The sequence below is a fragment of the Calliphora vicina genome, chromosome 5, assembly GCF_958450345.1.
Source record: "Calliphora vicina chromosome 5, idCalVici1.1, whole genome shotgun sequence".
NCBI lineage: Eukaryota > Metazoa > Arthropoda > Insecta > Diptera > Calliphoridae > Calliphora > Calliphora vicina.
Window position 1 is genome coordinate 93098648 of NC_088784.1, and position 23915 is coordinate 93122562.

At 29.9% G+C, this 23915-nt stretch overlaps 1 protein-coding gene across 1 annotated transcript in view; it reads right to left on the reverse strand.

The window, feature by feature from the left end:
• Window positions 1-23915, reverse strand: part of LOC135961474 (protein split ends) — an 80819-nt gene that overhangs the window by 19388 nt on the left and 37516 nt on the right. Inside the window, exons 9-13 of the mRNA XM_065512975.1 lie at window positions 14014-14370; window positions 13278-13424; window positions 13063-13216; window positions 12846-13003; window positions 5884-6004 (exon numbers count right to left, since the gene is read on the reverse strand). Of these exons, the coding sequence (XP_065369047.1) occupies window positions 5884-6004; window positions 12846-13003; window positions 13063-13216; window positions 13278-13424; window positions 14014-14370 (937 nt within the window). The remainder of the gene's footprint in view (window positions 1-5883; window positions 6005-12845; window positions 13004-13062; window positions 13217-13277; window positions 13425-14013; window positions 14371-23915) is intronic.

A 23915-nucleotide genomic window follows, 5' to 3' on the forward strand; every position in this document is an offset into this window, starting at 1 on the left:
TGAATAAATGATTTTTTAAATAAGAATTACTGCTATTGGAAACTAAAATGTTTCACAACGAAAAAATATTTGTAAATTTTGTTGGATTTCAATCAAATTATATTCATAATAACAAACTGTAATCTAATTACAACATTTTTACAGTGGAGAGTAAAACACTGGTTTTCGATTATTGTTTCAACAGAGACAATTGAGAAATTATTTGTGACAGATATAATTTTTTTAAAAGATAATTATAAAATTGTTACAGTGGTGTGTAAAACACTGGTTTTCGATTATTGTTCCAACATAGACAATTCAGAAATTATTTGTGACAGATTTAATTTTTCAAAAGATACATTTTTGGATACAAAAATCTCAGCCGATTTTTCTAATCAATAACAAAATTCTCATACAGTGAGCGTCAAAAGTGAGTAAACACCAAAAATTATTTGATTTTTTTTAAGATAATAAAAATCCTAAAATCTATCCATCGATTAAAATTTAAAAGTTTCGATTTGATGGAGATTGAGTTGAATAATAGAATCGGTTCTGAAAAAAGAAGATTTAAGTCGGAATATAATGATTTTTATGATCTTAAAAAAATCAAAGAATTCACTGGTGTTTACTCACTTTTGACGCTCACTGTAACTATATCTGATACTATATTGATATCACATATGGGTCCGCAGACTATCTAAATACTTTTAAACAACAATTACTATTCATTTTTAAAGAAAGTATAATCGGTCAAGCACGATTAAGAAGTAAATGAGCAACAAAATTTTTTCTTTTAAAATTTTAATAACTTTTTTCCTTGAATGATTTTCGGAAGCCTCTCTTATATGGGAGCTATGACTAATAATGGACCGAATGTCATCAAATTATGTCGAGTGATTTATTTTTATATGAAATTTATTATCTTTAAAGTGAATTTCGAAAGTGGTCCTTGCATGGGAGCTATCAACAATTATGGACCGTTTGCATTAAATTCGATCGCGTGATTTATTTCTATATAAAACTAATTTATAACAACAATTTTCAGAAATTTATGCTCGTTAAAGTGATTTTAGGAAGTGGACCTTATATGGGAGTTATGGTCAACCTACATATATAAATCAGACAAGTATGACAAAAAAGTCATACTTTTGGATGTCATTTGTTGGAGTCTAGTTGAAATAATGAACCGATTTCAACAAATTATACATGTGCCAAATTTTATCGAAATATTTTCAAAATTTTTGAAATGTTGCGAAAAGTTTTATCAATATGATATCATTTCCGGTCCCAGTAAAAATTCTATAGAAGTAATGGGCAGTCACTTGAAGTATTTTACTCCATATACTTTAAATTAGTTAACGGGTTTGGAAAGAAAACCGATTACCCTTTAAAATTACGTGCAGTTTTTTGATTGTAGTAGCTTTTCATTGCTTATTTTGATATGAAAGTTTATAAAACTTTATACCAACATATATAGGAAATTTAGTTCTTAATAAAACATGGTTTTAGTTATTCAAATCGGATTAAAATTGTAAAAGTTATTCAACTTTTAATTAACACCATTTTTAGTATTTTCTCCCCCAGCGCATGAATAAAAAAAAACAAAAAAATGTAGAAAAAAATATTTGTAAAATTTTGAATTTACAAGGTAAATTTTTTCGAACTTTTTTCAAAAAGTTTAATAACTTTTGCAAATATAAATCGATTTTAACAAGTAATAACTAATTTTTTCCCATATAAAGTTGTCTTTAAAACACTGTGCAAAAAAGAATAGGTTTTTATAGAAAAAAATTAAAAAAAAAAAATCGTTGAATTTGAAAAAAATTATTAAAAAAAATAAAGCGAAACTTTTTATAAAAACTTAAGATATACATTTTATGCATACATTTTATGAAAGCTTAATTCTTTGTCTATCCATAATTGTTTAAAATTTTGAAATCGGTCTACAAATGTGTGAGTTAGAGGTACTAAAGTACTACGACCTACCCTAAAACCGTTTTTTCAAAATATCTCAAAATTTTGAGGCTGTTTCAAAATCTTTGAAAACGGTTTTACATATGTCCACGATTTTGAACAGACGTGTAGATATTACATGAAAAACTAGATGTCAGATTTTTTTTAATTTAATTATAAACTAATAATGTTGTTTAAAGAAATTATTATTTTTGTCCATTGCCTGAAGTAGTGTGCACGTTTATAACGATTTAAAAATGTATTATTAGTAATTTTTTAAGCTAGTTCTTATCAATATCATAATTTAAAAAAAAAACCCTTCACAAAGTAGATTTTAAGATAAAGATTGAAAAGAATTTTGGTTAATTTTTTTTTTTTTTTGAAAATAAATTTTTTTTGTTAGACAATGTTTTTATGAAAAAAACTATTTTATTAAAAACAAAATTAGAGTTAAAAATATTTTTTTCGATTTTATCTATGATTGTCGGTCCGAATTTCCATGGCGTTGAAAATATTTACACTATTCATTTTTGATTTTTGTTTCAATTTTAATATTATTTTTAATACATTCTTTTTTAATATCTCAAAAGTTTGACGTTCTGGTTGTTTTTCAATATTTTTTCCAAAGTTAAACGGCCTACCATCACATCATGAACATAAACCTTGTAAGTTGAAATTAAGAAAAAACAAATTGATATTCAGAAATCCAAATTTATATTGTGCAAATAAAAATTTAAATCGAGAAATCCAAATTAATATTGAGAAAAATCCAAAGGAAATTAATAAATACAATTTGATATTTAGAAAATACAAAATGAAATTAAGAAATCCAATTTAATATGGAGAAAAATCCAATTGAAATTGATAAATCGAAATATATATTAAGAAAATAACAAGTAAGGGAGCTATATTCAGCTGTGCCGAATCTTATATACCCTTCACCAAATTAAACTTCAAAATACAAATTTTAAATATTTTTAGGTAAACAAAATTTATTTCTTTTCCAAAGTTGTTTTTTTAATTTTTTGGGAAAAAAAAATTTTTGGATTTAATTTTTTTAAATTTAAAATTTTTTTTTTTAATTTAAAAAATTAAACCCATTGTAGGTCCAACTTACTATGGTCTTTGAAATATCTATCATTAGATATCCATATTGTCTATATTAATCGAGGTTATCCTGGTTTTTTTCTCATATCTCAGCCATTTGTAGGCCGATTTTGCTGATTTTAACAAGGATACTTCCCGAAAGCATGTCTGACAGAATTATTGATGATTTGCATCCCGAAGATATCCGGGGTCTTCAGAAAATTGATTGCAACAGACAGACGGACAGATAGACGGACATGGCTTAATCGACTCCGTTATCTTTAAGGATCCAGAATATATATACTATATAGGGTCGGAAAATTATATTGTGGAAATTACAAACGGAATGACAAACTTATATATACCCTTATCACGAAAGTAAAGGGTATACAAATTGGTAAATAAGAAATTAAAGTATAACAATTTAAATTTTTTATGAAATATATACTACTACTCCATTTCAGAAGTTTCTAATTGTATTTCAGAAATTGCCATTTGTATTGCTATTAGAAATTTTCTGAAATACAAATGGAAATTTCTGAATTACAATTGGAAAATACTGAAATACAATTGGAAATTTCTAAAATACAATTAGAAAATATTTAAATACAATTGGAAATTTCTGAAATACAAATGGAAGTTTCTGAAATACAATTAGAAATATCTGAAATATAAATGGAAAATTCTGAAATATAATTGGAATATTCTGAAATTCAATTAGAAAATTCTGAAATATAATTAGAAACTTCTGAAATACAATTGGAAATGGAGTAGTACGAAATTTAAACCGAATAGAATTTTATTATTATTTTTCAATATCAATTTCGGTTTTCTCAACATTAATTTGTATTTTCTGAATTTCAAAATTAATTTTCTGAATATTAATTTCGATTTCTAAATTTCAATTTGTATTTTCTCAATATTAAATTGAATTTCATAATTTTAATTTGTATTTTCTCAAATTTCAATTTGTTTATTCACAATATTAATTTGTTTTTCTGAATTTCAATTTGTTATTTCTAAACATTAATTTGATTTTCTCAATTTCAACTTAAAACAAGTAAGAAGGTATGTTCGGTCAAGCCCGACCATATAATACCCTACACCAAGTAAAAGAGCAAAAATAATTTTTCTTCTAAAATTTCAATCATTTATATTTTTGAGTGATTTTCGGTAGTGGGCCTTATATGGGGGCTATGACCAATTATGGACCGATCACCATGAAATTAGGTCGTGTGATTTATGTCTATATGAATTTTGTGTGTATACCAACATTTTTAAGCGATTTATGCACGTTAAAGTGATTTTCGGAATCGGGTCTATATGGGAGCTATGACTAATTATAGACCGATCGTAACAAAATTTGGTGACATGAATTTTGTATATATAAGACTTATTGGAGAGCAATTTGTGTAGATACATATATAAATTAAACATTTATGACCGATAAATTCCAATTTCGGTAGGACATTTGTATGGGTGTTAGGTGAAATAATGGACCGCTTGCAGCCAGTTTCAATAGGCTAGGTCCTTGGGCCGAAAAAATAATATGTACCAAATTTGATCGAAATATCTTCAAAATTGCGACCTGTACTCTACACACAAAGTTTACATGGACAGCCAGCCAGCCAGCCAACCAGCCAGACGGACGGACATCGTTAAATCGACTCAGAAAGTGATTCTAAGTCGATCGGTATACTTTAAGGTGGGTGTTAGACTAATATTTTTGGGCGTTATAAACATCTGCACAAACGCATAATATCCTCCCCACTATGGTGGTGTAGGGTATAATGATGTAGTGTTATCAGTTTATTATTCATTTAGTTTTAATCCAAAACTTAAAGCCTAAATTTTTGAAGCAAATATTTGGAAATTTATTATAGTCTCGATTACTGATGTAAAAATCGTTGCTTGCTCCATTGCCTTTTGAGAGCAACTTTAGTGACAATAGAGACTTTAAATCAAATAATAGAGTTAAACAGAGTTAAGTCCACTAAAAAGAAAATTTATTGAAAGTCCCAAAAATGGAATTTTACGTTTCTTCTAAAATAAGTTTATATATAATTTTAAATTGTAATAAATAAGTAAAAAAAACTGCATTAACAGATTTTAAAAACATTTAAATCAAAGAATTTTAAAATTTCTGAAAATGGACTTAAAACGTTTGCACACTAAACTAATATTTGTTTTTGAAATTTCTAAGTCGCGTTTTAATGTGTCTTTATTACAAATTATTGGTTCAACACAAATTATAAAAATTACGTTTTAATGTTAAATTATTGTAGATAAAACTTTTTGTACACATTCTGTCATACAACGCTTAATTTAGAACAAAAAACCACTAAATTGACTAATAAATTCATATAGTGTTTTTTGGGAAAACATTGTTTTAAAATTGATTAATACTCGTTTAAATAAATAACTAATAAAAAGTGAAAAAATGAAAACAAAAAAGATTCATTTCATGTGCAATCAAAAAAAAAAACACGCTTTAATAAATAGAATAATAAATGTTACTGAATATTTGATGCACCAACACAAAAAAAAACTATAAACGAACACCTGCAATAGTAAATGTTAACTGAAAATAATAAAATCATTAGCAGTGGTAATAAACTAAATAAAAAGGAGCCGAGAAACAAAAACCACTAAACACACATTAAACAAAAATTCTTTTTAAACCCCCTTAAATAGGTAAATGAACCAAGTAAATAAAACACACACACATACATTTAAATATTTCTAATAAAAATAAAAATACAAAAATATTTTCTAACCATTTAACTCCCATTTATAAATATTTAAAACAAAATTTTATATAATTTAACAATACTCTTGCTCTTAAATATTCTTTGACCCACTTACCTTGGTCACTTAAAAGTTGTTGCTCCAACTCTTCAGCACCAAAACGTTTCAAAAGCTGACCATAACTTAAGGTGTCCTTGAGTTCTTCCTTACCCAAATAGTCTTCGGGTGTGTGACCCATCTTTTCAAATATAAAGGAATGGAACAAATTAAAATTATTAATTAGTTTTTTTTAGGTCAAGCTTATTAATTTATAATTCAAAATATTTGAAATTATCATGTGTTTGTTCCCATAATAGTTAACACTTTATATTGTTAACATGTTTTCATTACATTTGTTTCCTTGGAATTTTTCCTCTTCTATATAATTACAGTATTTTCTTGGAATGTTTCTTAGAAATGAGTCATTTGAAACCCATCACTAAAACTATAATAGATTTAGTCATTGTGTTTGTAACATATAAGTGTTGAATCTTGTACACCCACCATGAATATATGACAATAAAATATTTTTCTTATATAGAGTCATTTATGGACCGATCCTCAAAAAAGTTGGTAGAAAGATTAAGATTCATATAACCAGTTGGTTTATGTTAAATTTTATCACGATATTATTTACCATAAGACATTTTTTATATGAATTTATATGAAAAAACGTACTTTTAATAATGTTTTTCTTTATAACTTCTGAACTCTCTGAAGCCCTCTGAAGTTTTGAGATGCATTTACAAGGGGAAAAAATGCATTTTTTTCAGTTTTTGTAAAAATTTTGCCATTAAAAAATTACTTTAGCAATTTAATTTAAAAGAATCGATATGTGTACGCAATTGTGGTTCTAATGAGACATAAAAAACAGAAATTGGTCAAAAAATGTTAAAGTTATTAAAAAATCGCCAGGCCATTAACGTGTCTCAGGCAACTAGAACAAGAAAGGTAGGAACAAAATTAACATATTTTGATAAATATTAAAATAAAAGCTCATTTTTACTTAAAATATGTCCATATTTACTTGTATATGAGTTTTTGTCTCCGTAGGATACCGTTAACCTATTCTTAGTTATGAACAAAAAAATAAAATTTTTTTAACGGCAGTTTCAAAACTCCATTTTCAACTTTTTAAAAATTTTGTTAAACAAATTTCAGAATTTTTTGATCATCTCATTGGGATTTATTAAGAATATAATAGGGAATAAAAATGTGAAAAAATTATGAAAATATCTCTTATAGTTTTTCCGTACCTGCGATTTAAATTTTGAAATTTTCGAGAAAAAACAATTATTTGGCAATTTTTAGTCCAATGAGCTCTATTTCCTTACTCTTATGAATTTTAAGCAAAACTTAATTAGAAAAAACTTAATTAGAATATTATAGTCCAGATAATTCTAAATATACTCTGTAACGTTTACTAAAATCGGAAAACGCTAACCCTTAAATCGTGAAGGTCAAAAGTCAAATTTTTCAATATTTGGAATTTTTCATGGAGAGATAGCGAAATATTATATACTTTTGAGCCGATTTTGATGAAACTTAAGAAAAATATAACATAAACTATAGAGTTTATAATAACAGCACAAGAATGGAAATTCACGCTTAATGGCACTTGGGGTTAAAATGACCCCAAACTTTTAAAATCATAATTTTCACGAATATTGTAGAGAGTTCAGGACTCCTCATACCGTGTTCTTTATTAATTTTTAACACCGCGATCTTTGATATTTTTTACATTGAAATATATACTCCGAATATTGACCTTTAACCTTTTGGAAGTAAACAATTTTATTCACACCATTTTAAGTATAATATCTTTGGCTATTAAAAGTTATGCTGGTATTTGAGTAGTTTCAAAGTTATAGGCAATTATGCGTACATAATTTTAGAAAATTTTAAAAAAATTTTCAATTTTCAAATCGCGATATTTATACTCTACAGCAGGGAAGCGCAAAAAGAGAAATTGTAGTTTGTGTGCATGTATGGGTTAAAAATAAAAAATTCTCAACAACATCAAGCAACAGAATGAAATATTGGTATTTTTACGCTATATTGTTTGCAACTAAATGAGTTATTTGTATTTTTTACGCTCTTGCTGTGTGTTTTGTTTACTTTCGGGTTATGTATGTGTAAATTCACGAAAATGTTCGTAATCTCAACAAAATGAACGCCTACCAATGCTCTACAGCAGACATCGGCAGAGAGTAAAATTGCCTTTGCACACTAACACCACTATGCGTTTCTTGAGTAGCGCTCTCTGGCATTCAGTGCACTGATACAAAGGTTTGTATGAATGATTTCTTTTAATTTTTTTTACCAATTACGTACGTGTGAAAGAAAATAAAACCAGAGAGCTCTTAAGGTGGCTCTTTGCCGATGTCTGCTCTACAGCAACAAATTCGGTTGCTACTACGAATCTGTTTTCTCTGTGTAATTTCAAAACATTTTGCTTCAAAATAAGGAGTGAGATCGAAAAAGTCTTAACATATGTACATAAATAATAATAAAAAAGAAACCACTAAACCTACAAATTTTATTATTTTTTTTTATTTGATGGAAATTATTATTACATCTTGAAAAAATATTATTTTTATAGTTCTAATCAATATTGATGAATTTATGAACCATTGCCATAAACCCTTTCATTAAGGTTTTTAAAGTGTTTTCTGTCACTTTGTTCGACCAGGTAGTCCATCTCCGTTTAAAATCTACCACACTTTTGGACACCTTTTTGTGCCATTCAATTCTCTTTTAACAAGATCCCAATATCTCTCCACTGGCCTTAGCTCCAGGCAGTTTGGAGGATTTGCCTCTCTTGGTACAAATATTATTTTTGTACCATTCAAGACCTTGCTTACCATAGTGACTGGATGCCAAATCAGGCCAAAAATAAGTGGACAGATTAACAAGTCTTATGAATGGATGCATCCTCTTTTGTAAATATTCCTTTTATAGATCCCTTTGTAACAAATGTTTGGCTTCTTTTGTCGCAACTGCATATTTCCTGCCTTACCAAGAACTTTTTGCTTTTCTATATTGACCCGGAAGCTGTGAAAAATTGTCCAGAACATACGTTTCGTCATACATTATGCATCAGGTATATTTTTTTTTATAAAATTTTACTTCAATTTCCGTGCTTTGTCTTTGGCCTCTAAATTTTTAGCAGAGTTCCCGTCAGGAACTTTTAGAGCCTTGTATGTTTTCCAACCTGTATTGGTTTCTACTTTTCGTACCAAACAGACCAACTACTTAGCTCACCGGACTGCTTTCCTACAGTATGTGTTAGGAGGTCTTCTACCCTTCCTTCTACCTGTACAACGTTTTCTATCGACGAATAAGTTCTCCCGATAGTATTTAATAACATTGAAATTAGTTTGACGCAGACCTTTGATTGTTTGGCCAACTTTTTGTAGGACCAAGTTGAAAATATTTAATAGTACGCACTTTTGCCTGGTCACTCATTTTAAACATATTAACAACAAATTAATTTTAATGCAGGTCAATTGACCCTTTTGGGTAACTCAGGGACAATTAACGTTTAAAAGTGACTACACTGTAGATTACTTAGAGACACTTAACTGACAATTGTCTTTAAGCTAGATTACATAGGATGTATAAAGTAACCCATTGAATTCTCTCAGCTTTACAAACAGCACATACATGTCAAATGGCCAAAAATATATAAATTGTTGTCAGCCAAGTGATCAGACATTAGTGACAATTACTGTCTACAACGGATACATTTAGTACTTGCTTAACTGCTGCGTTATTACGAGCTGATAATAATTAAGATTGGATGCTTTTTATATCACGATAGAGGCTCTAAAGTTTATGGCTTTAAACAAGTATTCTTAGAAAGATACTTAGATAATTAATATATCCATCGTTTTTTTTCAGAAGAACAATTACAATTTTAAAAATTTTAATGGGTCCTAATCCTGGGAACACTGTTGTGTATTTTTTGGACATTGTGTGATCCATAGTTAATTATTTTATGTTTCTGCACAAAAATATAAGTGCATATTTTTAAAATTTTTAGGTCATATTTTGATTTTTTTTTAAGCATATTTTTCAATAATAAATGCATGAAAATCCGCTCCCTAGCAATGACGTATAATAAGTACTTGCTTCCAATGACACTACCGCGTTAAAGTATAATTTATCTACTTATAATGTGTTTAAATGCTATTACCAAATTAGTGTTTATAGTTACTTTGGAAATGATTTGAAGTAAAATTACATCAAACAAGTAAGAGAGATCTGAGATTCGGCTGTGCCGAATCATATCATCCCCTCAATAAAACAATAGTGTATAAGCATTAGGTCGTCTTTCTCTAAATCTTCAAGGCATGGGTCCTTTTTATCCTTCTTTTAAAAAAGTGCAAAAACCACCATTAAAACAGGGATTTAAGAGGTTAAACTGTTCTGCAAAAAAATTATACGTGAAATTTTACTATAAGTCCCTGAATACATCAAAACGGAAAATTCAACCAGAAAGTCAGAAAAAGACATAACAAAAGAGAGCATAGGGTTAATTTCGCATTTATTAAGAATTTTATTTTAAAGAACATTTTAGGTATAAAATGTATTCAGCAAATTTATGTAAAATGTTACAAAGAACATTTTTGTAGAATATGTTAACCCTCTAAATCCCAAAGGCTTACGGTTAATTTCGTATTTATTAAGAATTTGGATAGGAAGTCTTCATTAATTACATTTTTTTAGCTCTATGCAATTTCACTTTATTACCATACGCATATTTCAGCTATAAGCGTCCTTCAATGGGTGCTCATGTTAAATTTTTGGGGTACTTTAAAATAAAATTCTTAATAAATGCGAAATTAACCCTAAGCTCTCTTTTGTTGTGTCTTATTTCTGACTTTCTGGTTGAATTTTCCGTTTTGGTGTATTCAGGGACTTATAGTAAAATTTCACCGACAATATTTTTGCGGAACATTTTAACCCCTTAAATCCCTGTTTTAATGGAGTTTGTTGTTCTTTTTTAAAAGAAGGACAAAAAAGACCCATGCCTTGAGGAGTTAGAGGGTTAACATATTCTACAAAAATGATCTCCGTAATATTTTGCATAAATTTGCTGAACACATTTTATACCTAAAATGTAAGATTCACATGGTTTCTTATGACGATTAACAATAAGAATGTGCCAGAGTTGGGAAACTTTAACCCCCCCTCAAATGAAATTCAGATGTAAACTTTCAAAACGCCGATACACGTGTCTTTTTTTTTTGTCTCCTCTATCAAAATTTATTGGTCGGACCTCGTAATTTTTTTTGGTGTTGTATAAAAGGACATAATTCATGAAATTAAGAGGATTAAATCAGAAATGAACTGTGAAAAATTATTTCTTATTAAACCAGTTATCAAAAAAGATGGCAATATGCAGGTAAAAACTTTTCAAATCCTGTATTTGGTTTTTTTGGGATTGCTATTTACTGCATATAAAGTGAATCAGGGGGATATCTTTAATCACCGACTTTGATCTATGTGGGAAAGATTCGTGACTGTCAGTTAAGTCTGTTTTGTAATATATTGATCCTGATGAGTCGTAGAATATTTACAGAATGGCTTGAGTCACATTCCAGTTGAGTATGTCCACTTATTAAAAATTCCATACTAAAAGCCAACAATGCATTAGATAATATTAAATTGCGGTTTTGATAGATTTTGCATCTTCCACAAGTGTTTAATAACACACTTAGCAAAAACGGAAGATCCTAAACATCCATTTGTTTCATCCCAAACATAATTGTCCAATTCGTGTGTTAAAATATTGTATATTGTGAAATTATGTAGTTTTATAAATTGCAGCACTCGTCTTTAGTTGAGGAATTAATTTTTTCCTAGGTTTAAATATGGAATAGTTTGATCCCTTTAATAATTGCGCAAAAAATGGATAGGACAATTTTATGCTTCCATTTTTTTTATAAATCACACTCAGCGACATAAAGCTGTTAAATTTCCTGATCGGTGCAAAAATCCGATTCAGAATCGAATTTGATACTTATAAAAAATCAAACAAAACAAAATAAATCAGTTAAGGCTTTTTCTTTCAAAAATTCTTTGACTTGACTTAGGGCTTTTTTTGAAATCGTTATAAATCTCTTATTTGCAATAATATCCTCTTTAATATACTCTTTCATAAGAGTAAGAAAATAGAGCTCATTGGCCTAAAAATTGCCAAATAATTGTTTTTTCTCGAAAATTTCAAAATTTAAATCGCAGGTACGGAAAAACTATAAGAGATATTTTCATAATTTTTTCACGATTTAATTCCCTATTATACTCTTAATAAATCCCAATGAGATGATCAAAAAATTCTGAAATTTGTTTAACAAAATTTTTAAAAATTTGAAAATGGAGTTTTGAAACTGCCGTTAAAAAAATTAAATTTTTTTGTTCATACCTAAGAATAGGTTAACGGTATCCTACGAAGACAAAAACTCATATACAAGTAAATATGGACATATTTCAAGTAAAAATGAGCTTTTATTTTAATATTTCTCAAAATATGTTAATTTTGTTCCAACATTTCTTGTTCTAGTGGCCTGAGACACGTTAATGGCATGGCGAATTTTTAATAACTTTAACATTTTTTGACCGATTTCTGTTTTTTATGTCTCATTAGAACGACAATTACGTACACATTTCGATTCTTTTAAATTAAATTACAAAAGTAATTTTTTAATGGCAAAATTTTTACAAAAACTGAAAAAAATGCATTTTTTCCCCTTGTAAATGCATCTCAAAACTTCAGAGGGCTTGCGGCACGTCTTAACCCCAACCGATTTACCTAAAATTTTTTCAGGATGATTTTTTTGCTAATGTTCACCAAACTGGAGGGTGAGAATGGCCAAAATCCAACTTTCGTTTATTAAGGGCCACCCTAATGTACCCTTGCCACTCATGGCGAAGGGTATAAAAATTAAAGTGCTGTAATTTTCTCCAATGCTTTTGGGGAAGCTTAACTAGATTTATCAGTAAACTAATTTAAACATATACATAGCTATACATACCTTATCGACTAATTTAGGATTGGCACCCAATTGCAGTAGCACATTATAAAAATGGCCATTGTCATTTATAACGGCGGCATAATGTAAAGCGGTACGTCCATCATTATCGGCTATTGTCGTAGTTTCGGGAAAGCGAGCAGACAAATAGCGTACAATGTCTGGAAAAAGGAAAACATTTAGAGATATGTACCTAATAATAATTTAAATATAAACTTACCACTATTACCAAATAAAACGGCTACATGTAAAGGTGTTGCACCATTTGGTGATATTTCATCTTTGGCAACGGCAAACTTTCTACGATCTAAAGCTTGTTGTAGATTCAATAGGCTACCATTACGAGCAGCTTCATGGACACGTCTTATTTTATTCTAAGTAAATAATAGATTTATTTATAATAACACTCTATCCTAAAGCAATTTATATATTTACCATATAATTGGGCACATTTTTTAAAAATGCTTGTATTTCCGGTTCCGTTGCCTCCACATTCAACAGCTTCTGGCCATCACCATTCAAAACAATTTGAGCCAACTGTTCCATGTCACCAGATGCAATGATACTTTCAATATGTGTTTCCTTTTAGTTTGCGTTCAATTATTGTTCGATTGTGATGATAATAATTTTAAATTTAATTTCAATGAATTCGATCTCAAAACCAAAAACAAACGAAAAACATTAAAAGTTAAACACAACATAAATTTCAAACTGAAAAATTTACACACACAAAAACCAATTCAAATCAATCAATGGTAAATAGAATAACAATGGAAAGTGTTGGAAAAAGGTGCCATAAATATTAAATAAGAAAAACATATAAAATAATGAGAAAAACCAGAAAATTGAGAGCAAAACCGGAAGTTAAATTCAAACAAATTAAAATGGAAAGAAAACACTGGGACTGTGAGAATTCAGATAGACAGAGAGTTTTATGGAACGAGAGTTAGTATTTTTTTTTTACTAAATATTTCACTTTGAGTCGATGTTATTCACATTAAAACAACTTAAATTTAACAAAAAAAAAAAAAGAAAATTAAAAACAATTATTAATATTAAAACTCATATGAAATAATAAGATTAAAAATTGTAACTGCATCGTTATTTGTATGCTGAGAGAAAAAAAAAACAAACAAACGGGACAAAAATGATTTTTTTGAAAAAGTTATACTTCATCGTCATGAACATAAGCAGCTGTTTGTGACTGAACTGTATTATCTTCGGCGTCGCCTTGCACGAAACCCTCTATGGCCAGCGAAGAGGTGGGAGAACCTTCACCATCTCGTTCCTCATTGTCAAGATTTTCTTCATTGCTATGGCCATCATCCTTGTTATCTACTTCATCCATATGTGCCTCGGGTTCGGGTTCAGGTTCGGGTTCAGGTTCGGGTTCTGGTTCAGGTTCGGGTTCTGGTTCAGGTTCTGCTTCAGTTTCATCTTGACTTTCTGTGTCTTTTTTCTCTTCATTATTAGCTTCTGCTCCATTTTCATCGCTATTTTCTTCTTTTTCTGCTTCAACTTGTGGTTCCTAAGAAAATAATTGGAAATGTTTTTTTTTTTTTTTTGGGAAAGAAAACTTTTCGAATTGCTAATGTTTTTTACTTAACTAGACTATCAAATGCATGCACTATATCTACAATATCTCCATTACTCTATTATATTTAAGCTATTTATTTAAAATTCAGACTATTAACTACATTCTATTAAAATTAAACTTTTATAATAATTATTTTAATTGTGTACTATCTAAATGATAACTTGCCCCCTTATTATGTAAAACACTTTACCTCATTTTAAAAATATGTTCATTGAAAAACAAATAATTATACGGAAAATTTAAACATACTGTATATAAAATTAAAAATATAATAGTTATATTTCAAACTAGTTTATATTTAAACGATGCAAATTGATGTGTTGAATACCGGAAAAAATATTATGTCTTCAGTTTCTTACCGAAAAATGTGTAAAAAATTTCATAATATTGAGATTATTATGGCGAAAAATTTAAAAATTCTCTTTGCAAATATTTTGCGTTGATATTCGTTATTTTTACAATAGGGCTATCATGAAAAATCACTTTTAATCAAAAATTTTATATCTTGAGTTACAAAATATTTATTTTGATATATATCCCACTCGCATCCTACTAAGCTACCAAAAAGGTCTTCAAGTAAAAGACCTAAGCTTTCTTTTGAGGAAAAAAAAAGGGGTCCATTTTGAAAAAAAATAAAAATTATGTTACAAATCATTTATTTTGATAGATAACCAACTCGCATCCCACTAAGCGACCAAATAGTTCTTCAAGGAAAATATCTAAGCTTTCTTTTGAGAAAAAAGGGCCCATTTTGAAAAAAATACAAAAAGTTTTTTTTTTTTTAAAAAAAAATCTAAAATTTGATTTTTTAAATTTTTTTTTTTTTGAAAGATTGAAGAAATAGCTATCTAAACTATTTGGGACACATTTTTCTAAGAACAATAGGTAATATGTTATGTGGATGAGAAAAAACGCCTGCTGGGCCAAAATGTCAAATTTTGACCTCCTCTAACTCAGAGAGTTCACGACCGATCGATCTTGTTGAAATTGAATTGTGTATGAATTACTATCCAACTAACTAACCTTGGTGCAAAATTCAACCCGATCGGAAGACATCGATTTAAAAAGTTGATTATCTTGACATAAAATCCTCCATATATAAAAAAGTAACGTTACTGACTGACTGATTCATTATCGCACAGCCCAAAGCATGAAATTTTAACTGTGGTTTCCTCCACCCTCAAAACAATTTTTCGAAATTCGTACGTTTAGGGGGTAAAAACGGGTAAATTCGGTAACTTTATATTTTCAAAACTTAAAATTTCCTCCACTTAAAAAATAAGCAGACAGGTGTTTGGTACTTTTTTGAAATTCCAACCATTTAGGGGACAAAATCTTACTCATTTTTGGTACTTTTTTTGTATCTTTTAAACCAATAAACATGGAAACAAATTTTAAATCGTATCCTTTACTTAACAAAAAAATAACAAACACGAATCCGTTAAGGGATAAAAATTGTATTTATTTTTGGTACTTTTTTCATAAAATATATTTTTCTATAAATTGACATGTGGGCAATTCCACGAGAATCGCTACCACGACTGAAAACACAAAAAACCTTGAAAAATATTTTCAAGACGATTTGAATAGAAGAAAATAATAAAATGTTACTATGTGAAAGTATTTGGATCATATTACAACATTTTAAAGACAAAAATAATAGTTTAAACTGATTATATTTAATTTTTTAATGCTTTAGGTATGTTTTAGGCTAAAATTGCGGCGAAAACTAGGTCCTCAATTAGCTTGTAGTATGAAATGAATTTGACTCTGATTGTTTTTTTGCTATTGTCAAATTGTTTATTGAAACCGAATGTATATTTTCTATTCACTTTTTTAGTTTTACGGAATATATGTTGTTTTATTATAAGAGAAAAATCTGTCACATACGGCATGTCACGTACGATATTAAATTTTATTTATTATAAAATCATCGAAAGATTGTTTTTATTTAAATATGACGGCTTGTAAAGGAAAAATATTTCGTTTAGTGTAAGAAATTAAAAAATAACATAACGCCTCTCACGATTCGAATATTTTCGCATATTTCTACATGTACCTCAAAATGAGGTCCGTTTTATGTAGCGTATTTCGCTCAATATTTTGGACAACAATATTTCGGAAGAACCTTTTATTATTTTAAAATATAGTACCCTCTGAATGGAACATAAAGACCAAATTATTTTTCAGATACTCTTATTTTTGCAAAATCTATATTACTCTATAGGCGTATAAATGTCACGAAACATGAGGGTGTTCAATAAGGAAAAGGGAAATTGGTACTTTTCTCATAATGGTACATTTTTTAATATTTTAAATTATTCAACTTATCGACATTAAAGTTAGCAGATATGTATCTAAGTGAAGTTAGAATTAGAAATAGGGGATCATATTTATGTGAGAACTGAACTAAAGGTACTTTTTTATTCTTCTAATGGTACTTTTTTGAATTGTCCTTAATAATGGAAATTTGAAATTAAGTATATGTGGTTCTGAGTGAATAAAGATCCAAGGGCTGCCCTTGGAAAAAGTACCAAAACTTTATAGACAGTTTTTGTGGAAAATTCCAGCCATTTAGTACTTTTCGTTTTGGTCCTATCGTGTTTTCAACAGACAGACGGACGGACATAACTAAAGCGTCTTAGAATTTCATAAAGACCCAAAATTAGAATTTCATAAGGGCCTGCGATGAATATTTTGATGTGTTATAAACCATAATATTGAATACTTCTTGTTTGTTTTCTATAATATTAACGAAATTCTAAAAAATAACAATATGTTTGGATTTTGAACTTTTAATTGAATATTGTAAGGAGTGAGATCGAAAAATTCTTAACATACATATATGTTTATAAAAAAGAAACCACTAAACTTACAGCTTTAATTTTTTTTTTATTTGATTGAAATTATTATTACAATTTACAAAAAAAATTATTTTTATAGTTTTAATCACTAGTGATGAAATTTTGAACCTTTTTCGGAAACCCTTCCATTAACGTTTTTATAGTGCTTTCTGTCACTTTGCTCGAACATGTAGTCCATCTCCGTTTAAAATCTACCACACTTTTGGACACCTTTTTTGTACTCTTCAATTCTCTTTTAACAAGAGCCCAATATCTCTCCACTGGCCTTAGCTCCGGGCAGTTTGGAGGATTTGCCTCTCTTGGTACAAATACCACATTATTGTTCTTGTACCACTCAAGGGCTTGTTTGCCATAGTGACAGGATGCCAAGTCAGGCCAAAAATAAGTGGACACATTATGAAGTCTTATGAATGGAAGCAGCCTTTTTTGTAAACATTCCTTGATGTAAATTTCGGTATTTATAGAGCCCGTTGTAACAAATGAGTGGCTTCTTTTGCCGCAACTGCATATTGCTTGCCATACCAAGAACTTTCTGGGAAATTTTGTCTGCTTTTGGGTCCTAAACTTTTCTTCAACATTCCCTCGAGCATCAGCAACATAAAATTTTTGACCTGGAAGTTGCGAAAAATCTGCCAGAACATACGTTTCGTCATCCATTATGCAGCAAGAATATTTTTTTATAAAACTTGACTTCAATTTCCGTGCTCTGTTTTTGGCCTCTAAATTTTTAGTAGCGTTCCTGTCAGGAACTTTTTGAGCCTTGTATGTTTTTAAACCTGCATTAGCTTTAACTTTTCGTACCAAATAGTCCGAGCACTGAGCTAACCGGGCTGCTTTCCTACCGGATGTGTTGGGAGCTCTTTTGAAAATGCGTTCTATTTTTTTGGCTTTAGAAACATCATGTGGACCATTCCTTCTACCTGAACCAGGTTTTCTATCAACTGACAAGTTCTCCCGGTACTGTTTAATAACATTGGAAACAGTTTGACGGCAGACCTTTGTATGCTTGGCCAACTTTTTGTAAGACCAAGTTGGGTTTTGTTGAAAATATTTAATAATTTCAGTACGCACTTTTTTCTGGTCACTCATTTTAATCAGATTAACAAAAAAATTAATATAATTGACATTACACATAATAACTGACATGTTTTTCAAAGGTAACTTGATCAAAAAAAAATTCAAATAATACTTGGGTTAAAAAATGTAATGAAAAACGTGTGTTAAGAATTTTTCGATCTCACTCCTTATATGGAAAAGTTAACTTGGTATTCTCAACCACTGTAAATATATTTTTGTAGAAAATACGAACAAAACACAAAATGAATTTACTAAATAATGATAAATTATGCGTCACTGGAAAATGAGTAACTGCTCAAATAACTAATTTTAAAACTATCAACAACGCAATTATTAAAATGTATTATATTCCAATATTTCCTACCTTTAACATTAAAATTGTCTATATTAGAATCCATATAGTATTTAGAAATAAAATAAATTATTGTATAAAATATTTTATAGACTCCATTTTGTATTTATTTTTACACGTAAATCCATAAAAATTAAATCCTATTACAGATCTGCTATCAAATAAACAACAATAATAGTACTGCATAATTTATAATGAGCAAATATCTATAAATTTGATATGACTGAAATGATATTGAAATACAATTTTAAACAAATTGTCAGGGTGCCATATCTAACAGTTACAACTGACGCTTTTTATCTATTCTATTTTCCTACCCCTTTGAATGAATGATACAACTACCTTTTTCATGCACTTTTCCTCTTAGTACCATCTAATTGCATGCCAAAGTGCCATTTTAGATTGATAGGGGGGTGGGTTTAGCAAAAACAAAGTAGCAACGACTAACAAAAAATACAAATTGCTACAAGTATTTGACAGTTGTGAAATACATGCATAACAAACAAACTGAAATTTGTTTTTATTATTTCTAGGTTAAAATATAGAATAACTTTTAACTTTAGTTCCAAAAACAAAATCTACTCAACTCATTGATGTTTGAAAGTAAAAGTTTTTGTATAATTCTACTTTAATTTAAATTTAAACTACTTCATGCTTTAAAACGTTATAAACTATTAATGAAACTTTTAAATTTATAACAATGAAATCAAATAAAAATATAATCTAAAATATAAATCCCATCTACATCTACATATATACGACTATAAGTCACACATACTGTAGCTGTCTGTTAAATTTTCAACTCAAGATCTTGAGACTTCATTCAATCTTTAGCTTTAGTTATGTTGTATCTCTTACTGCACCAGTTCCTTTATGTAATGTTAATATTCCTAAATTATGGATAAGATCTGATTTGCAATATTAATTGTTTTAAATTTAACAACATTTTGGAAAGTAGTCATAGTCTAGTCTAGTCATAGTCTAGTCATAGTCTAGTCATAGTCTAGTCATAGTCTAGTCATAGTCTAGTCATAGTCTAGTCATAGTCTAGTCATAGTCTAGTCATAGTCTAGTCATAGTCTAGTCATAGTCTAGTCATAGTCTAGTCATAGTCTAGTCATAGTCTAGTCATAGTCTAGCCATAGTCTAGTCATAGTCTAGTCATAGTCTAGTCATAGTCTAGTCATAGTCTAGTCATAGTCTAGTCATAGTCTAGTCATAGTCTAGTCATAGTCTAGTCATAGTCTAGTCATAGTCTAGTCATAGTCTAGTCATAGTCTAGTCATAGTCTAGTCATAGTCTAGTCATAGTCTAGTCATAGTCTAGTCATAGTCTAGTCATAGTCTAGTCATAGTCTAGTCATAGTCTAGTCATAGTCTAGTCATAGTCTAGTCATAGTCTAGTCATAGTCTAGTCATAGTCTAGTCATAGTCTAGTCATAGTCTAGTCATAGTCTAGTCATAGTCTAGTCATAGTCTAGTCATAGTCTAGTCATAGTCTAGTCATAGTCTAGTCATAGTCTAGTCATAGTCTAGTCATAGTCTAGTCATAGTCTAGTCATAGTCTAGTCATAGTCTAGTCATAGTCTAGTCATAGTCTAGTCATAGTCTAGTCATAGTCTAGTCATAGTCTAGTCATAGTCTAGTCATAGTCTAGTCATAGTCTAGTCATAGTCTAGTCATAGTCTAGTCATAGTCTAGTCATAGTCTAGTCATAGTCTAGTCATAGTCTAGTCATAGTCTAGTCATAGTCTAGTCATAGTCTAGTCATAGTCTAGTCATAGTCTAGTCATAGTCTAGTCATAGTCTAGTCATAGTCTAGTCATAGTCTAGTCATAGTCTAGTCATAGTCTAGTCATAGTCTAGTCATAGTCTAGTCATAGTCTAGTCATAGTCTAGTCATAGTCTAGTCATAGTCTAGTCATAGTCTAGTCATAGTCTAGTCATAGTCTAGTCATAGTCTAGTCATAGTCTAGTCATAGTCTAGTCATAGTCTAGTCATAGTCTAGTCATAGTCTAGTCATAGTCTAGTCATAGTCTAGTCATAGTCTAGTCATAGTCTAGTCATAGTCTAGTCATAGTCTAGTCATAGTCTAGTCATAGTCTAGTCATAGTCTAGTCATAGTCTAGTCATAGTCTAGTCATAGTCTAGTCATAGTCTAGTCATAGTCTAGTCATAGTCTAGTCATAGTCTAGTCATAGTCTAGTCATAGTCTAGTCATAGTCTAGTCATAGTCTAGTCATAGTCTAGTCATAGTCTAGTCATAGTCTAGTCATAGTCTAGTCATAGTCTAGTCATAGTCTAGTCATAGTCTAGTCATAGTCTAGTCATAGTCTAGTCATAGTCTAGTCATAGTCTAGTCATAGTCTAGTCATAGTCTAGTCATAGTCTAGTCATAGTCTAGTCATAGTCTAGTCATAGTCTAGTCATAGTCTAGTCATAGTCTAGTCATAGTCTAGTCATAGTCTAGTCATAGTCTAGTCATAGTCTAGTCATAGTCTAGTCATAGTCTAGTCATAGTCTAGTCATAGTCTAGTCATAGTCTAGTCATAGTCTAGTCATAGTCTAGTCATAGTCTAGTCATAGTCTAGTCATAGTCTAGTCATAGTCTAGTCATAGTCTAGTCATAGTCTAGTCATAGTCTAGTCATAGTCTAGTCATAGTCTAGTCATAGTCTAGTCATAGTCTAGTCATAGTCTAGTCATAGTCTAGTCATAGTCTAGTCATAGTCTAGTCATAGTCTAGTCATAGTCTAGTCATAGTCTAGTCATAGTCTAGTCATAGTCTAGTCATAGTCTAGTCATAGTCTAGTCATAGTCTAGTCATAGTCTAGTCATAGTCTAGTCATAGTCTAGTCATAGTCTAGTCATAGTCTAGTCATAGTCTAGTCATAGTCTAGTCATAGTCTAGTCATAGTCTAGTCATAGTCTAGTCATAGTCTAGTCATAGTCTAGTCATAGTCTAGTCATAGTCTAGTCATAGTCTAGTCATAGTCTAGTCATAGTCTAGTCATAGTCTAGTCATAGTCTAGTCATAGTCTAGTCATAGTCTAGTCATAGTCTAGTCATAGTCTAGTCATAGTCTAGTCATAGTCTAGTCATAGTCTAGTCATAGTCTAGTCATAGTCTAGTCATAGTCTAGTCATAGTCTAGTCATAGTCTAGTCATAGTCTAGTCATAGTCTAGTCATAGTCTAGTCATAGTCTAGTCATAGTCTAGTCATAGTCTAGTCATAGTCTAGTCATAGTCTAGTCATAGTCTAGTCATAGTCTAGTCATAGTCTAGTCATAGTCTAGTCATAGTCTAGTCATAGTCTAGTCATAGTCTAGTCATAGTCTAGTCATAGTCTAGTCATAGTCTAGTCATAGTCTAGTCATAGTCTAGTCATAGTCTAGTCATAGTCTAGTCATAGTCTAGTCATAGTCTAGTCATAGTCTAGTCATAGTCTAGTCATAGTCTAGTCATATTCTAGTCATAGTCTAGTCATAGTCTAGTCATAGTCTAGTCATAGTCTAGTCATAGTCTAGTCATAGTCTAGTCATAGTCTAGTCATAGTCTAGTCATAGTCTAGTCATAGTCTAGTCATAGTCTAGTCATAGTCTAGTCATAGTCTAGTCATAGTCTAGTCATAGTCTAGTCATAGTCTAGTCATAGTCTAGTCATAGTCTAGTCATAGTCTAGTCATAGTCTAGTCATAGTCTAGTCATAGTCTAGTCATAGTCTAGTCATAGTCTAGTCATAGTCTAGTCATAGTCTAGTCATAGTCTAGTCATAGTCTAGTCATAGTCTAGTCATAGTCTAGTCATAGTCTAGTCATAGTCTAGTCATAGTCTAGTCATAGTCTAGTCATAGTCTAGTCATAGTCTAGTCATAGTCTAGTCATAGTCTAGTCATAGTCTAGTCATAGTCTAGTCATAGTCTAGTCATAGTCTAGTCATAGTCTAGTCATAGTCTAGTCATAGTCTAGTCATAGTCTAGTCATAGTCTAGTCATATTCTAGTCATAGTCTAGTCATAGTCTAGTCATAGTCTAGTCATAGTCTAGTCATAGTCTAGTCATAGTCTAGTCATATTCTAGTCATAGTCTAGTCATAGTCTAGTCATAGTCTAGTCATAGTCTAGTCATAGTCTAGTCATAGTCTAGTCATAGTCTAGTCATAGTCTAGTCATAGTCTAGTCATAGTCTAGTCATAGTCTAGTCATAGTCTAGTCATAGTCTAGTCATAGTCTAGTCATAGTCTAGTCATAGTCTAGTCATAGTCTAGTCATAGTCTAGTCATAGTCTAGTCATAGTCTAGTCATAGTCTAGTCATAGTCTAGTCATAGTCTAGTCATAGTCTAGTCATAGTCTAGTCATAGTCTAGTCATAGTCTAGTCATAGTCTAGTCATAGTCTAGTCATAGTCTAGTCATAGTCTAGTCATAGTCTAGTCATAGTCTAGTCATAGTCTAGTCATAGTCTAGTCATAGTCTAGTCATAGTCTAGTCATAGTCTAGTCATAGTCTAGTCATAGTCTAGTCATAGTCTAGTCATAGTCTAGTCATAGTCTAGTCATAGTCTAGTCATAGTCTAGTCATAGTCTAGTCATAGTCTAGTCATAGTCTAGTCATAGTCTAGTCATAGTCTAGTCATAGTCTAGTCATAGTCTAGTCATAGTCTAGTCATAGTCTAGTCATAGTCTAGTCATAGTCTAGTCATAGTCTAGTCATAGTCTAGTCATAGTCTAGTCATAGTCTAGTCATAGTCTAGTCATAGTCTAGTCATAGTCTAGTCATAGTCTAGTCATAGTCTAGTCATAGTCTAGTCATAGTCTAGTCATAGTCTAGTCATAGTCTAGTCATAGTCTAGTCATAGTCTAGTCATAGTCTAGTCATAGTCTAGTCATAGTCTTATCCTTATTCTGTAACTTGCATGTCCTTGCATATAGGAAAAAGATTTTTTAAGGAAATTCAGACAACCACACAAAATTTAGTTTTTTTTTTAGTTTTCAAACATTTATTAAAATTTCAAGAGCATAGAATATATATGAATATGTTTTTTTAATATCTTTTTGTTTAAGATAAAAACTACAAGTGCTTCAAATCACGCATACGAGTACATTGATTTATTTAGACAACTACTTTCAAAGATAATTTTGTATCATTAGTTAGATAGTAATCCAAGTGCAATTAGAGTGATATAGTTT